The 14,606-nt window shown below is 37.8% G+C and overlaps 4 protein-coding genes across 9 annotated transcripts; 1 reads left to right on the forward strand and 3 right to left on the reverse strand.

The window, feature by feature from the left end:
- LOC9303912 (vacuolar protein sorting-associated protein 28 homolog 1) lies at window positions 1-1,870 on the forward strand. Of its 3 annotated transcripts, none has more exons than XM_021018087.1 (3): window positions 1-124; window positions 261-466; window positions 858-1,870. In XM_021018087.1, the coding sequence occupies exon 3, from the start codon at window positions 976-978 to the stop codon at window positions 1,603-1,605; it is 630 nt and encodes a 209-aa protein (XP_020873746.1). In that variant the 5' UTR covers window positions 1-124; window positions 261-466; window positions 858-975; the 3' UTR covers window positions 1,606-1,870. The 3 variants fall into 3 exon arrangements, with proteins under 3 accessions (XP_020873746.1, XP_020873748.1, XP_020873749.1); XM_021018089.1 differs by having other exon boundaries at window positions 265-466; XM_021018090.1 differs by lacking the exons at window positions 1-124; window positions 261-466 and adding an exon at window positions 478-555.
- A 146-nt stretch (window positions 1,871-2,016) lies between these two features.
- On the reverse strand, window positions 2,017-7,754 carry LOC9303913 (B3 domain-containing transcription factor VAL3). Of its 3 annotated transcripts, none has more exons than XM_021017667.1 (10): window positions 7,267-7,754; window positions 6,300-6,381; window positions 6,117-6,215; window positions 5,277-5,905; window positions 4,874-4,970; window positions 4,483-4,657; window positions 4,153-4,232; window positions 3,456-3,716; window positions 2,982-3,019; window positions 2,017-2,780 (listed from the first exon to the last, which is right to left on the reverse strand). In XM_021017667.1, the coding sequence occupies exons 1-10, from the start codon at window positions 7,392-7,394 to the stop codon at window positions 2,219-2,221; spliced, it is 2,151 nt and encodes a 716-aa protein (XP_020873326.1). In that variant the 5' UTR covers window positions 7,395-7,754; the 3' UTR covers window positions 2,017-2,218. The 3 variants fall into 3 exon arrangements, with proteins under 3 accessions (XP_020873326.1, XP_020873328.1, XP_020873325.1); XM_021017669.1 differs by having other exon boundaries at window positions 2,017-2,774; window positions 3,456-3,719; XM_021017666.1 differs by having other exon boundaries at window positions 3,456-3,719.
- Window positions 7,755-7,886: 132 nt separating this feature from the next.
- On the reverse strand, window positions 7,887-10,990 carry LOC110226362 (sphingosine kinase 1). Of its 2 annotated transcripts, XM_021017790.1 has the most exons (10): window positions 10,621-10,990; window positions 10,407-10,529; window positions 10,204-10,304; window positions 9,821-9,893; window positions 9,546-9,632; window positions 9,374-9,451; window positions 9,172-9,242; window positions 8,719-8,982; window positions 8,462-8,584; window positions 7,887-8,328 (listed from the first exon to the last, which is right to left on the reverse strand). In XM_021017790.1, the coding sequence occupies exons 1-10, from the start codon at window positions 10,964-10,966 to the stop codon at window positions 8,137-8,139; spliced, it is 1,458 nt and encodes a 485-aa protein (XP_020873449.1). In that variant the 5' UTR covers window positions 10,967-10,990; the 3' UTR covers window positions 7,887-8,136. The 2 variants fall into 2 exon arrangements, with proteins under 2 accessions (XP_020873449.1, XP_020873450.1); XM_021017791.1 differs by lacking the exons at window positions 10,407-10,529; window positions 10,621-10,990 and having other exon boundaries at window positions 9,821-9,896; window positions 10,204-10,298.
- Window positions 10,991-11,054: 64 nt separating this feature from the next.
- On the reverse strand, window positions 11,055-14,536 carry LOC9305955 (sphingosine kinase 2). Its single transcript, XM_021017778.1, has 12 exons — window positions 14,123-14,536; window positions 13,924-14,046; window positions 13,733-13,833; window positions 13,401-13,473; window positions 12,947-13,033; window positions 12,776-12,853; window positions 12,581-12,651; window positions 12,187-12,450; window positions 11,927-12,049; window positions 11,660-11,822; window positions 11,270-11,305; window positions 11,055-11,142 (listed from the first exon to the last, which is right to left on the reverse strand). The coding sequence occupies exons 1-12, from the start codon at window positions 14,448-14,450 to the stop codon at window positions 11,096-11,098; spliced, it is 1,494 nt and encodes a 497-aa protein (XP_020873437.1). The 5' UTR covers window positions 14,451-14,536; the 3' UTR covers window positions 11,055-11,095.
- Window positions 14,537-14,606: the final 70 nt, after the last annotated feature.

Here is a 14,606-nt window from a genome sequence, read left to right on the forward strand (position 1 = left end):
GTAAAAAAGTCGCACGTAAAATACGGGAAAAGGCGTGTGAAAGGACTAAACAAAAGTCTCTGAATTAATTGGTGGCTCTCTGCTCGAGCGATTCTCTCTGATAACCCGATTGTCAACTCCACAGGTCAGCTTTTGTTTCTTTGCTCAGATTTTTGTTCGATTTAGGGTTTAATCGAGTTTTCTTCTTTCGAAATCAATCAAGTTTATATTTAATATTAATTGCGCGAGTATCGATGGTGATTGATTTGTTGTTGATCCAGACAGAGTTCGTTGCCTTGCCTCCGTGTTGTTTTGTTCATACCGCGTGAAAGCTTTCGTCATCAATTCATCATCATCATAAAGAGGTGTCGTGTGAGCACACGCAATCTCCAATCTCTCTTCTCTCTCTCTCTCTCCAATCTCCATATCTTTCTCCTCTAATCCGGAGAAGTAGCTCCACCATCGAAATCTCCCAACTTGCTTCCTTGTGAGTTTCTCTCACTTCATAAGTTATGGTTTTTCCTTCGGTAGATGAAGAAATTTAGGATTTTGAGTGTTGGGTTTCAATGATTTAGGGTAAATATTCATTGGGTTTTCTCCATTTCTTGCTTTGGTGATTATGATCATGATTGCAATTTGCATATCATCTTCTCTCTGGGTTTTGTTCATCAATGTCTTCTGGTTCCTCTCTCAAGCTTCACCGTTTTCCCTAAAGATTTCTATTTATAAGATTTTATGATGCTTTGTAGAGTAATCAACTTCTTGAATCTGGATCCTATATCCTTTTTACCTGCATTTCTCTCTTTTTCTTTTGGTTAGTTGTTAATCACTTCTTACTGTGATTTTGTTTAACTTGGTATTATTGATTTTGTTATCAGCGAGGAAGCTTTTTGCTTTTTGTTTTCGTCATTGCGCGTGTCCCATTCTCTTCTCCATAGTTCCCTTTATACTGAAAGCTCATCAAGTTATTATTAGCTAGCTCTCAGTTTCTGAAAGATGGAGGTCAAGTTATGGAATGATAAGCGTGAGAGAGAAATGTATGAGAATTTCGCAGAGCTTTATGCTATCATCAAAGCTACTGAGAAGCTCGAGAAGGCTTATATCCGTGATCTGATCTCTCCATCTGAATACGAAACCGAGTGCCAGAAACTCATTGTCCACTTCAAGACATTATCTGCATCGCTCAAGGATATGGTCCCAAACATTGAAAGATTTGCAGAGACGTACAAAATGGATTGCTCAGCTGCAGTTTATCGCCTTGTGACTTCTGGTGTTCCTGCTACTGTGGAGCATCGAGCTGCTGCTTCTGCTTCTACATCAAGCTCTGCTTCTGTTGTTGCTGAGTGTGTTCAGAACTTTATCACTTCCATGGATTCTCTGAAACTCAACATGGTTGCTGTTGATCAGGTGTATCCGTTGTTGTCTGATCTCTCGGCTTCTCTTAACAAACTAAGTATTTTGCCACCGGATTTCGAGGGAAAGATTAAGATGAAGGAATGGCTTCTGAGGCTGTCAAAGATGGGAGCTTCAGATGAGCTCACTGAGCAGCAAGCAAGGCAACTTCACTTTGACCTTGAGTCATCCTATAACTCGTTCATGGCTGCTTTGCCTAACGCTGGTAATTGACCGATGTGCCACTAGAGAACGATGTGTGTTCGGTTTATTTTGTTTGACTTGGCTTTATGTAGTTATAGTGATGGCTTTTAGGACAATGATTTTTGTTTCAAGACAATTTGCTACATACATTTTGGGGATGAATGTTCGTAGTAGGCAGAACAAGCTTTTCCTTTTGTTGTGTAAAAGATCATGCCAATCCAGAAAATTGTTTTTTCATGAAATGTGTATGAGAATCTAACTTTATTTTGGTGATTCTTGGCTTTATGTTGTTAAATTGGTGGCTTCAGAACAAACATTTGGTTTTATGACAATTTGCGCAGATACAGTCATACAGACCCAATGGTTTTAACAACATTTCTCATTTTTTGCAAGTGATTTTTTTCAAAACAACTGTAATTCTGCTTTTGTAGACAAAAAACGTTGAGAGATTAAATTGCCCATTTTCATTAGCTGCGACTGCGAGTCAGAAAAGTAATGAGCATTTCATCAGTAAGGATATTTAACTGCCCATTTATCTACAAAATGCGCAAAGCCTGTGGGGTTAAAAAGGTAATTTACCAAAAACTTTCTGGTTTTTCCCATCATAATCTATTCACCTTGCAGCTATAGGAGTCTGCAAAATCTACATGGAGCTTGTAGTGGTGTCTGCAACTTCTGTGTTTTTCCTGAGTTTTCCTTCATCTTCCTTGTTATTTTGGCTATGAGCACTTGATGAGCTTGGTGACTTGAAGCTAGAATTCACTGTGTCATTATGATGGAAAGTCTTGTTCTCGGTAGTTTTGTTAGAACCAGGCAGAGATTCTTCGTCTTTCTCTGGTTTGAAGTTCAAATCTAATTGACTTTTCAAAGGCGAAGCATGACGCTCAGGCGAATCATGACGCTCATGATTCTCACTGTTGTTAGCAGATTGGTGAAGTCCATTATCAGAGTTCAGTTGCTCGAGCTCCTTGTGCGCATTGTCTTCTTTCTCCATCTGCATCTTTTCCCTCCGTAGCAACAGAGAACGCCTACGGCGTTTTTTAGTTTCGCAGACCGCACAAGAACAGCGTCGGTCGTGTTTAGGACCTATCCCACTTGGGGATTGTATGCAAACGATGCAAGTGCAGCCATTTCTATGTCGTGGGTGCTTTGTGGTTGTGGGTGATATCAACAGTCCTTCAACTTCTGTGCATGTTGATCTGAAACTAGACAAAATTCAAAAGAAAACAGCAATAAGCAGAAGAAACTCAATGAGCTTTTCAAACACTTGGCAACACACTTTCGGACCATGAATAGTACTAGTACCCTAATTTGGTTCTACCAACATCATCTAAGATAAGATTCACCAATTCAAACACCTAAAAGCAAAAAGGAAAAAGCCAATAAAGCAAAGATGTGTGGTTTACCCTGCAGCATCAGTAGGCTTCCCGATGATTGGAGCATCCTATTTTGACACAAGAAGCATTAAAAAGAGATAACTCAGTGAATTGATATGTTCCAAAACAAGTAAAACAGGATTTGGAAAACACAACAAAAAAAAAAAACTGATGATGATAACAAACATAATAACACGGCACATCAATGGTATCAACTGTTTTAGGTAAGAGCAGTCTCAGCCAATTAAGCACACAAATTTTTATAAGCTTGAGACTAACAATTTCATGATACTGTAGCATGAGCGCACCACTTAATTTCAAAATCCTACAGGACAAAAAAACCGGTGAATATATAAACAACAGGTTATTTTGAATATCATGAAATAATCTTTGTATTCCAGAAGAAACTACAGCCAAATCATAAAGAAACGATAAGATAAATAAGATTCTTAAGCGGCATAGACCACATATGCAAATTAGTAAAGCAAAAACATATGAATGTACCTCATACTCCTCAAACTCATAATCCTCTATCACAACTCTGGATGGAGTGAGGTTGGGAGGAGGCAGGAGAAATCCTTGAGCTTCTTCCCATGTTAGCTTCAGCAAGTTGTGGTCTCCCTTTTCAACTTTTTGACGTTTACTTCTTGTAATCATCATGCTGCTTTTCTTCTTACCGGAGGAACATTCTACTCCTGGAGATTCTTTAGTTATATAAGCAGACTTCTTAACTTTAGACGGTGAATGCATATCAGCCGTTTCAGCCTGCTAATGGAAATGGAGAAGAGATTAACATATTAGTCAAGAAAAGGTGTCAGTTTGATTTTATTTAGTTAGCATATTTTGTAACCGATTTCCATGCCGGAATAAACATGACTTCCCAGCACTTAGAGAACTAACGCAAATGCAAGACAGAACAAATTATGATATAAAAAAAAAAACATATTCGAACTGCATACTATAGAATTTTGTCCAACATATTTAATCACTTAACACAAATTTAACAAAGTATAGAGAAGTAAACAATGCGTATTCACTCATTATACTTCATCGTGTTACTCCTAATTGTGCGTTGATTATATTCTAAAGTGCAGCTGACATTCAGGAAAGCTTCTTAAAACTAGCCGTTAGTTGAGATTGTAACTATAGTGAACCAGAAGTATTTACAAACAAAAGCTATCTAGTTAAGTTAGAAAGTAACCTGATCAGATGATCGAGTAACCGAAGCCTTTCTGAATCCCAAAATTAACTTCCTTTCTGGATCTAATCGACTGAATATGACTAACAAGAAAATGGAAATCAGTTCCCACTTCCCAGGCATAAGCTCTAGAAAATTTATTAACTCAGAAGAAGTGTTAATGCGCTTCATAAAAGATATCAATAAAAAATGGTAATTGAGTGAGAGAAAAAGAGAAAAAGAGTTGCTTCCGCATTAAACAGATGGAATTGTGAACAGTAAATGCTACTACATAAAACATATTTAAGCATTAGCTACATGGTAAACCAAATTAATACATCACAAACGATATACCTGTATCACCAGCCTGCAACTGCAGGCTCTGTATGCATGGAGTTACTCCCTCTAGAACATATATTCTGCTATTCCTGCTGGGCCAAAAGCGAAACTGAAATGTCCACTCTTTACCCATTGGGTCCTGTACTGTGAGAGGCACACCTTGGGTGTGGGAAAGTTGGGGCAAGAAAGCCTGTTACATAGCAAATGCCTTGTTCATTTGGCATCTTATCTATAATATGAGACGACTGCAAAGTTTTCAGATATTATGACTACTAGATTCAAGATACAAAAGCAGTGAAGTATTGCTATAAGCAGAAGACAGCCACAACCCAAATTCTTTTCACATGAATAACCATTTAAATAAGAAAACAAGTATCTGTAATTTCATAAGCAAACAGTTCGTTACCTCTGCACATTTCTTTGGCAGCACCACTCGCCCAACTATTCCAGTATCACTTGCACTCAGCATCTTCTCAAAGAGAGGAGTGAGAACGGATTCAGATCTTGCACATCGTTAAGGTTCTGGTAACTTAAAAGTAGCCTATGTTTTGTTAATTTTACTTGTCATGAACCTGAGCGGCAAAGTATCTAAAGTAAAACCTATCTCTAAAACCATTTATCTGGAAGGCTAATATCCACCCTATTCTACAACCTAGTATAGACTTATTCACATCAAAATCTAGAAAGACAAACAAAAAGCAAGAGTAATATGGACACTGAAGTATGAAAAAGAAAAGCATGATTCATATACTTCTAATAAACATACAAAGTTATATTCCAATGTAGTATCTATAAGAGAAGAAGGATACTCTTTTGATTGATTCTGCAGAACTTGGTTTTTATATGAAACCTTGGGCCAATATCGTGGAACCACCTGATATTTTCCTGGCGTATCAAGATGAGTCCTCACATTACGACTTTTGCTTTCGAATGGCGAGTCTGATCCACCATTCAAGTCATTGTGTAAGCGACTTAGTGGAGATGAATTAGGTGTATGCCATAAATTACTTCCATCTAGTCTAGAGTGACCAGTTTTCTCAATTGGTGTTGTAATTGGCACAGGAAACGCAAGCTGTGTCCCACATGGACCCTCCTTTATTGAGATCAGTGGGTGATATACATTGACATTTGGAAAAGGAGATACTTTATAATGTTTCGAGTTTTCACTCATTAGTTTCCCTATCATGTCATTCATTCCCCTTTTTTTGCCCATGGGACATGCAGTGGCCCTGTCTTTAGAAGTAGGTTGACTAAACTCATTATTACCTCCACGATTACGCGAATCAAACTGCAGAGCTGAAGGACCTAAATAACTAGGAGGCTGGTAGCTTATCTGATTTGACCTAGTTGAGGAACTCCAGTTGATCGACAAGTCGTTGAATTTCTCAGAAATTGGAGATTGGAAAAGAAAGGACGGTGATGGCGAAAAATTGGATCCCTGAAACACATGAATGCAGACTGTTATAGCACACAGACTACAGCTCAAAATAGATCTTAAAACTTGAAAAGGACCATTATACAGTTGAAGTTTGTTTGCTAGCTTAAGATATATAATGACTGAGAGACATTGTTACAGTAACATCATGCCTCTGAGAAAACAAATGGATTGAATTCTATGATAGGAAATAAAAGGTGAAATTGTCCCTCACCAAAGCAACTTTTTTTCTAGCGCAAGCCAAACACTCAATTCCTCCAGCATCCAGTAACGTAAAAGCAGATGCAGAAACAATACATCCACAATGAATTTGCTGCACGAAATGCTATTAGTGAGAGCCTTCATATCTGGAATGCCAAGGAGACATAAAATTTCAACCAGTAAATCATATCTTTACCTTTCCACATGACTCACAACACCTCCATCCGGAAGCCCTTTGGTGAAATACGTCACAAAACTGTCCTTGCTCATAAGCAGAGCTGAACCAGAATATAATCATTATATATTTGGAAAATCGATATTAATGATATTGATGCAGTGAGCAGGTAAAAGAATTGTGTCTGCAGAGTAGTGAAATCAAACAAAGGAAAACCAGACTCTTTGTGTTGGTTAAAGTCTCTGATTCCTAATTAAATCCTGATACTCAAAGGCTTTGCAATACCATGAAAGTGACCTTGTGTTTACATAGAAACCATTACTTTACCCAATTTATTATTTCACAAAATGCTCCCTATAACACCTCAAAAATAGCACAAAGTAAGCCTAAGAAACTCATCATTTTATATTTTCTAACTTTGATGCAGCAGAATATAAAAATCTATAAAACCCACTAGTGGACGAATTTCTCCAATCTGGTGGATCAGAATGCAATGTAGCTTCCTATTGCTTTAATTATTTTGTCCCTTAGTCTCACTTCTCCTATCTCTTTCATGTCACTTGGACTTTGAACCTCTAGACTCTCTACTTGTTACACAACATTGATGCTACATGAAGGTTCAGGTGAAACTCATTAGTCCCCCAGCATCCATCAAAATGCTAAAACTCTATATTCCAATCACTAAATTCAACAGCGTTAAACAATTCCAATAAACCTCCGAAAAGAATGGCTCCTAGTTTCTCGGCTTGTAGTCAACACATGCGGACTCTATACTCTGAAATTACCGTTTCAAATTTTGTCACCACAAGCTAGCACATCTTACTAACACAAGCCCAGATTACAGAAAGAAGAAGGAAAAAAAACTAAGTACGTTTTCCAAAATCGAAGACAAGCACACTCCAAAAACCGAAATGATCAACTCAAAAAAACAAACAGAGAGAGAGAGAGTGAAGAAAGCGAAGAAAGGAAGGAGGGAAAGGTTGCTTACGCGCAACGATCACAGAGGTCGACGAAATCGCCAGAACGGAGACGCCAACCAGGACGGCAATGGTCGAGCTTGAACTCAAAACATTCGTGGTTGAAGCAAAATCTAGCAGAAAACGAAGAGGATGACATGGAAGAAGACGAAAGCTTAAAACCCTAGAAAACCGTGAGAAAATTGATGGAGGAGAGAAAAAAGAAAATGGTGAAAGCAAGCAGAGAAAAGAGAAATAGTGAAGTGTTGTTGTTTTGGGTAATTTGTTTGCCTGCCTCTTCAGCTAAACAAATACTCTCTGTGGAATTTACGGAAAAAGAAAGCTATTTATGACTCTCTCTCCTATCACATTTATTTATTTCCACTTTTTCTATGATATTTATTCCTTTTTAATATGTAAATATCCAATGTATACGCCAAGTCATCATTAGTATGGTAGGTCCAAAATAAATTCCTATGGACAACATTATATCATTTGTTAAATATGATATGTCGCATCAATTTTTTTACTTGTTTGCTTGATAGAATCTCTTCCAACTTTTTGTCATACTTTGCTAGTTGACAAAATTAATCTTCATTTTATATTTGCCACAAAGCTTTAAGCTTTGGAACTGCTACTATTTAAAAACAAAAACAAAAAAAATGATAATTCTACTATCTCGAGACTGCAATACAACAAACAACACACAAAGTTTACACTTGAAAGATACAAAAATGAAAAATCAATAAACAATACACTCAATGGCAATCTTTAGGGATTTTACTATATAAGACACAAATCATCTCTTTGCTTGCTTCTAATTTGTTGTACTGTAATAATGTCCATCAATCAAATTATAGCCGCAAAGGACAACTTCATCTCATCTCATGTATCAATCAGAATTATTCAGGAGAGAAGAGAGTGGCTAAACCTTGATCAACACTTATCTGAAGCTTGTCATAAGACATCAAAGCCTTTTGATCGCATTTGTATGATTTTCTTCCTCTTGCCAGAACCTCTCCATCTGAATCAATGATTCCTTCCTTGTCTGGTTCATCTATGCGTGCACCTGGCTCCAGCACGAATGCCTTCACCTTTTCAACAGTAAAGTCACCACGTAAGCTTTTTAGTCAATCATAGAACCACATTCATTCAAAAACAAACATCAAAGCCATCAAATGAAAGATTACAACTAGAAAAATGGGTTCATGGGTTCGGATATCAAACCTTTAGATAGGATACATATGGTGATTGAACATGTGTTCCATCACTCAACTTTGTCATAAGTGATAGCAAGGCAAGTTTAGGACAGTCTTTCATGACAATCAAATCCAGGAAGCCATCAGAAAACTGTTAATCACACCATATGAAGCTTTCAAGATTTTATTGCAAGTAAACAACCATATGAAGGCTTCTTGCTGTACATTGCAAAATAATTGCCAAAAATTGTGTTTTCCTGGTTTGAAAAAGTTTAACTGACCAACCTTTGCGTCAGGAGCTGCCAAAGTGTTCTCAGCACCCCAGGGAACATTATGAAGCCATACTGAAACAAATGGGCCTTTCATTTCTCTCCAATCCAGATCTTCGAGTTTAGTATCAGGTCCTTGGTATACGAGTGCCTTATCACTACCAGATAACTCTTTATCTACACTGCAACTGGCTCGTTGCCCATAGCTTTCAAACCCAGGAGCTGGCACAAATAAAATTCGTCCATAGTATTGTCTTAAACATATTATCCTCTGAAGACCCTGCAAATGCAAGCCGTAGAAGAACGAACACGAGATCTTTAGTTGAATAAAACAACATCCAATAAGAATCATACAATCTCTTTTTTTTGTTCAACCTCCACTAGTAACTCAATTGATAGATTTGAGTAGACTAAACGCATACTTAAAACTTGCACTGCAGAAAATTTTTAAATGTTCAACTAAACATACATAGATATCAAAGCGAGCACCACCCATCCATCTGAACTTCTCTGACTCGATGTCTATATCAGCCACTAAACCTGAAATAAAATGCATTTATCTCAATACAACCAACAGAATAATTCAGCAAGCTCAGCCACTACTTGCATTTGGAAATCAGTTTCTAAATTCTATAGTAATACAGAACCAAGAAGTAGAAGTCCTTGCATACCCCAAGCAAGCATCAAGACACTGAAGAATTTGGTAGTCCCTTGTGAGATAGTTGCTACATCTAGAGAACGTGTACGACCTGCCAATACAGAACTAGTGTGACAGTGAGTTGATTCATTAGGAAAGTCAAAATGCTTTTGAAGGATTGAGTATCGTATGACATGGAGCAGGACCTCGAATTATCGAAATCGTAGCACTTGTTGCACTACAAGGAAGCCCTACCGGTTCCAACAATGATTTAATCATGCCATTACCACTTCCTGCCATTAAAAATTTTAGTGCACATGAAGAAACACAGTAAAAAAATTTAGCTAAAGTTTCTCATACACAAGATATCAATTTGGTATGATAAACAGCAAACTGTTTCGATCTTACTTAAGGATAACCTTTACATCTAAACTTTCACATGAAACACACAAGACGAGAGAAGTATGACGGCAGAACGAACCTGCAGGGACCATTCCAATTGGCAACTTTAAGGCAGTTTTCCAGTCTGCTCTTTCAAGCAGTCCATTTACAACCTACTAAATTAGGAACCAATTGTAAGAATCACCACCAATACAGTAATTGTCTAATCCCAAAGTCAAACCTAAGGAAAACAGTAAACATATAATTTATTAAGAGATTGCTTCCTCTACAGATACTGCCCAAAGCAATATGTTTTTCTTCTTACTTTGTCTAAGAGACTAAGACATCAATTCTAAATTGCCTTAGTAAGAATCATGTGCGAACAGCACAAAAGACACGCATCATCACTTCCATTTTAAGATATCCAATAAAATTGACATAGAGAAAATGATACTTCCACAGCAGGAAAAGCTTCTTACTTACCTCAACAAGGATGCCGTCGCCGCTTACACAAACAATACCATCATATTTCGATACATCCATAGACCTAACAATCTCCTTTGCATGCAACTGATACTTGGTTTCTGAAGAAAACATCAAAAGTAATCCGATTGTTAATTTCCCGCAGTTGAATTCTTGACAGCAGGAAGAAGAACCCAGAAGAAACAAAATTAGAAACTAAGAACCTTGAATCTCAAGTTGAATATTAGCATCTTCAAACAATGGCTTCACTTCCTCTTGAAAAATCTTTCTCGCTGATTTCTTCCCGCCAAATGGGTTCACAAACACAAGCAATTTCTTTGGCCGACCTAAGGAATCACCAATTCAGCATCGAGATTTAAGAAATGCATTTCGATTTTAGCTCAGGTGATATACACAATTTTCGATAATTGAACTAACCGAGAGAGTCGAGGTGTTGATGGAGCTTATCGGACCATAGCTTTCTAGATTCATCAGAGAGAGGCTCGAAAACGAAATCGTTCCTCGCATAATCTCCCCCACTTCCTCCACAGCAAATTCCTCCTCGTCTCTCCACCAAAGTCTTTACTCTAACCTTGTTACCTTCCACGACAAAACTCAGGATTTCTTTCGCCACCGTCGATTTCCGCCGTCCAGATTCCGTCGATCGTAGCTCTCCGTCGGCGGTCAAAGTTAACGGCGTGACAACACCATTTACCAGAACTCGGTCGGATATTATCACCGGAGACGGTAGTTCATCATTCTCCCTCTCCGGCTGACGATCCATAGGCAAGAGGGAGGAAGAGGAGTTCCGTCGTTGATGAGAGCTAAGATTTAAAAATTGACCTGAAAGCTAATCTTTGGTAAGAGTTTTCCGATCAGGTAGAAATGACACGCGCCTAGCCTAGCGAGTGGATTAGATGACGTGGCAATCGTAGTAATGACGTGTCGATTTCTCGTAGGCTGAAGAGAAATAATGAAGAGTCTCAATACGACATCGTATTAACTAATTCAAAGAAAGTGAACTAGCTAGACTCTCTCTGGCTTTATTTTCTAAGTTCTAAAATTGGAATAATATGCAGAGACAAACCTTTGCATTCTTCATTTGTAGTAAAACAATGGAATCCTGCAAGAAAATGTCAAAAATAATGTAAATACTGGCTTCCTCTGGCTTATACCAAGTTAACACTTGAAGCTCAAGATAAAATCAGAAATAACTCGCACAACAATCTTTCTGTAGAATCTTAGGATTAATTGTAAGAAATACACAAAACATTTGTTTGGTTCTCATTTCCTGTAATGTACTGTACATGTGTATCAATCAAGTTACACCCACAACCACAAAGGAATAACATTTACAAAAAGAGATTAAAAAAGAAAAAGTCAATCAAGGTTTATGAATTATGATGTGAATATGTCTTCATCACACGTGTATTGTTAAAACATTATCAATATTCAGGAGAGAAGAGTATGGCTAAACCTTGATCAACAGTTACTTGAAGCTTGTCGTAAGACATCAAAGCCTTTTGATCACAATTATATGTTCTTTTTCCTCTTGCCAAAACTTCTCCATCTGAATCTATGATTCCTTCCTTCTCTGGTTCGTCTACAAGTCCACCCGGCTCCAGTACAAATGCCTTCACCTTTTCGACAGTAAATTCACCGCGTATGCTTTTTAGTCAATCACAAGGTACATTAATGCCGTCTAATGAAAGATTTCAGCTATATGGGTTTTTGGATGACAAACCTTTAGATACGTTATATAGGGTGACTCAACATGTGTTCCACTACTCGTCTGTCTCATAAGCGAGAGCAGGACAAGCTTAGGGCAGTTTTTCAATACAATCAAGTCCAGAAAGCCATCAGAAAACTGTTCATCAGAAAATATACAAGAGAAGCTTTAGAGTTTTTTTCGCAAGTAAAAGAACCTTATGAAGGCCTCTTGATCGTTCACAACAAAAGAATATCCAAGATCTTATCTTGTAATGTTAGAAAGTTGTAACTGACCTTTGCAGCAGGAGCAGTCAAAGTGTTCTCAGCACCCCAGGGAACATTGTGAAGCCATACAGTAACAAATGGACCTTTGATTTCTCTCCATTCTAGATCTTCAAATTTAGTTTCAGGTCCTTGGTACCCGAGCTCTTTATCGCTAACAGGTGGCTCTTTGTATAGACTGCAACTGGCTGGCTGTCCGTAGCTTTCGAACCCAGGAGCCGGTAGAAATAAGATTCGTCCATTGTATTGTCTTAAACATATTATCCTCTGAAGAGCCTACAAGTACAAGAAGATAAAAACATTCCTCAAGTTCAATAAGCGAACATCTGATTAGAATCATACAGTCTCACCAGCAATTTAACAACTGCAATGCAATAATTGTCAAAATTTTCAACTAAAAACGTACATAGAAGTCAATGCGAGCACTTCCCATCCATCGGAACTTCTCTGACTCGATGTCTATATCAGCTATTAAACCTGAAATAAACTGGACTAATCAATACAACAAAAAGCATGTTCCATCAAGCTCATGGACTACTTTCATTGCAAATAACTTTCTGACTCTGAACATAGAACCAAGAAGTAGAATTTACTAGCATACCCCAAGCAAGCATCAAGACACTGAAGAATTTGGTATTCCCTTGTGAAATAGTTGCAACATCTACAAAACGTTTATGACCTGCCAGTACGGAAATAATGTGCTAGGGAGCTGATTACTGAGGAAAAATAAAATTTTATGAAGGATAGAATATTTTATGGCATGGAGCAGAACCTCGAATAATAGAAATCGTAGCACTATTTGCACAGCATCGAAGCCCAACCGTGTCCAACAATGACTTTATCATGCCATTACCAGTTCCTGCCGTCAAGAATTTTATTGCTCATAAAGAGAAAGTAAAATGATTTTGCTAATTTCTCATGCACATGATATCAATCAGGTATTCGTATGATAAAACTACAATTTCGTCATTGTTACTAAAACGAAAACCGTCACATCTAAACTTTCACAGGGAACAACACACAAGACAAAAGGGAGGAAGCAAATTAAACCTCCAAAGATCTCTGATTACAAGCAATGCACGATATTTTCGAGCATGTAGATCAACAAACGCATAAACAATGAAATGTAGAGCAAGTCGAGAGAAGTTACATCTTATATGTGTTTAGGGATGCAGAAACAAAATCCTATTGCAAACAGCTTGGAGTTCTAAGGATGAAACACAAACCTGCAGGGACCATTCCGATCGGCAATTTTAAGGCAGTTCTCCAGTCTGCTCTTTCGAGTAGTCCATTTAGAACCTACTAAATTAGGAACCAATCGTAAGAATCAGTAATTATAAAATAAATGTTTAACCCCAGAGTCAAACCCAAGCAAAAGAATAAACATATAATTTAACAAGAGATTACTTCCTCCAGCAGATACTTCAAAAAGCTCTAACACAAATTCTAGATATCTTTAGTTTGAATCAGTTGAGAATAGCACAAAAGACAGACAGCATCACTTCCAATAAGTTATCCAAAACAATTGACATAGAGAAAATGAATACTTCCTACTTACCTCAACAAGGACACCATCGCCGCTGACACAAACAATACCATCATATTTTGATACATCCATGGACTTAACAATCTCCTTTGCATGCAACTGATACTTAGTTTCTGAAGACTCAATCATAAGTAATCCACTTGTTAATTTCCCAGAGAAAGAGTTCTTAAACCCAGAAAGAAACAAAAATAGAAATCAAGAACCTTGAATCTCAAGTTGAACATCAGCATCTTCAAACAAAGGCTTCACTTCCTTAACAAAAATCTCTCTCGCCAATTTCTTCCCGCCAAACGGGTTCACCAATACAAGCAATTTCTTTGGCCGACCTAATTGAAAATTTTCCAATTTTAGCAATTTGAGTGATACACAAGTTTTCTACTTTTTTTCAAAACAACAACTAACCGAGAGAATCAAGGTATTGACGAAGCTTAAAGCACCATCCATTCTGATCGATGAGTGGCTCAAAGACGAAATCTTTCCTCACGAAATCTCCATCAAATTGTCCGCAGCAGATTCCTGCCTCTTTCTCAACCACGACCTTTACTCTAATCCGCTTACCTTGGACAACAAAACCAAGAACATCCTTCTTCATCGACAACTGTTGCCGGAGTCCGTACTCTGTCCACCGTAACTCCCCGTCGGCAGTCAAAGTCAACATAGCCAATTCACCGTCAATAAACACTATGCCGGTGATTATATCAGTCGGAGATATCATTTGATCATTCTCCATAAGACAAGACAACCTCCGTGACGGTGACGAACTTAGATAGAGAGAGAGAGAGAGTTTCGTCTTGCTTCCTTAGTTGAGCTAGGAATAAAGAATCGACCAAAGCTGACTTTTGTACGGCTTTGTCTGATCATAGGGAAAGTGACAACCACGCGCTTA

The sequence above is a fragment of the Arabidopsis lyrata genome, assembly GCF_000004255.2.
Source record: "Arabidopsis lyrata subsp. lyrata unplaced genomic scaffold ARALYscaffold_7, whole genome shotgun sequence".
NCBI lineage: Eukaryota > Viridiplantae > Streptophyta > Magnoliopsida > Brassicales > Brassicaceae > Arabidopsis > Arabidopsis lyrata.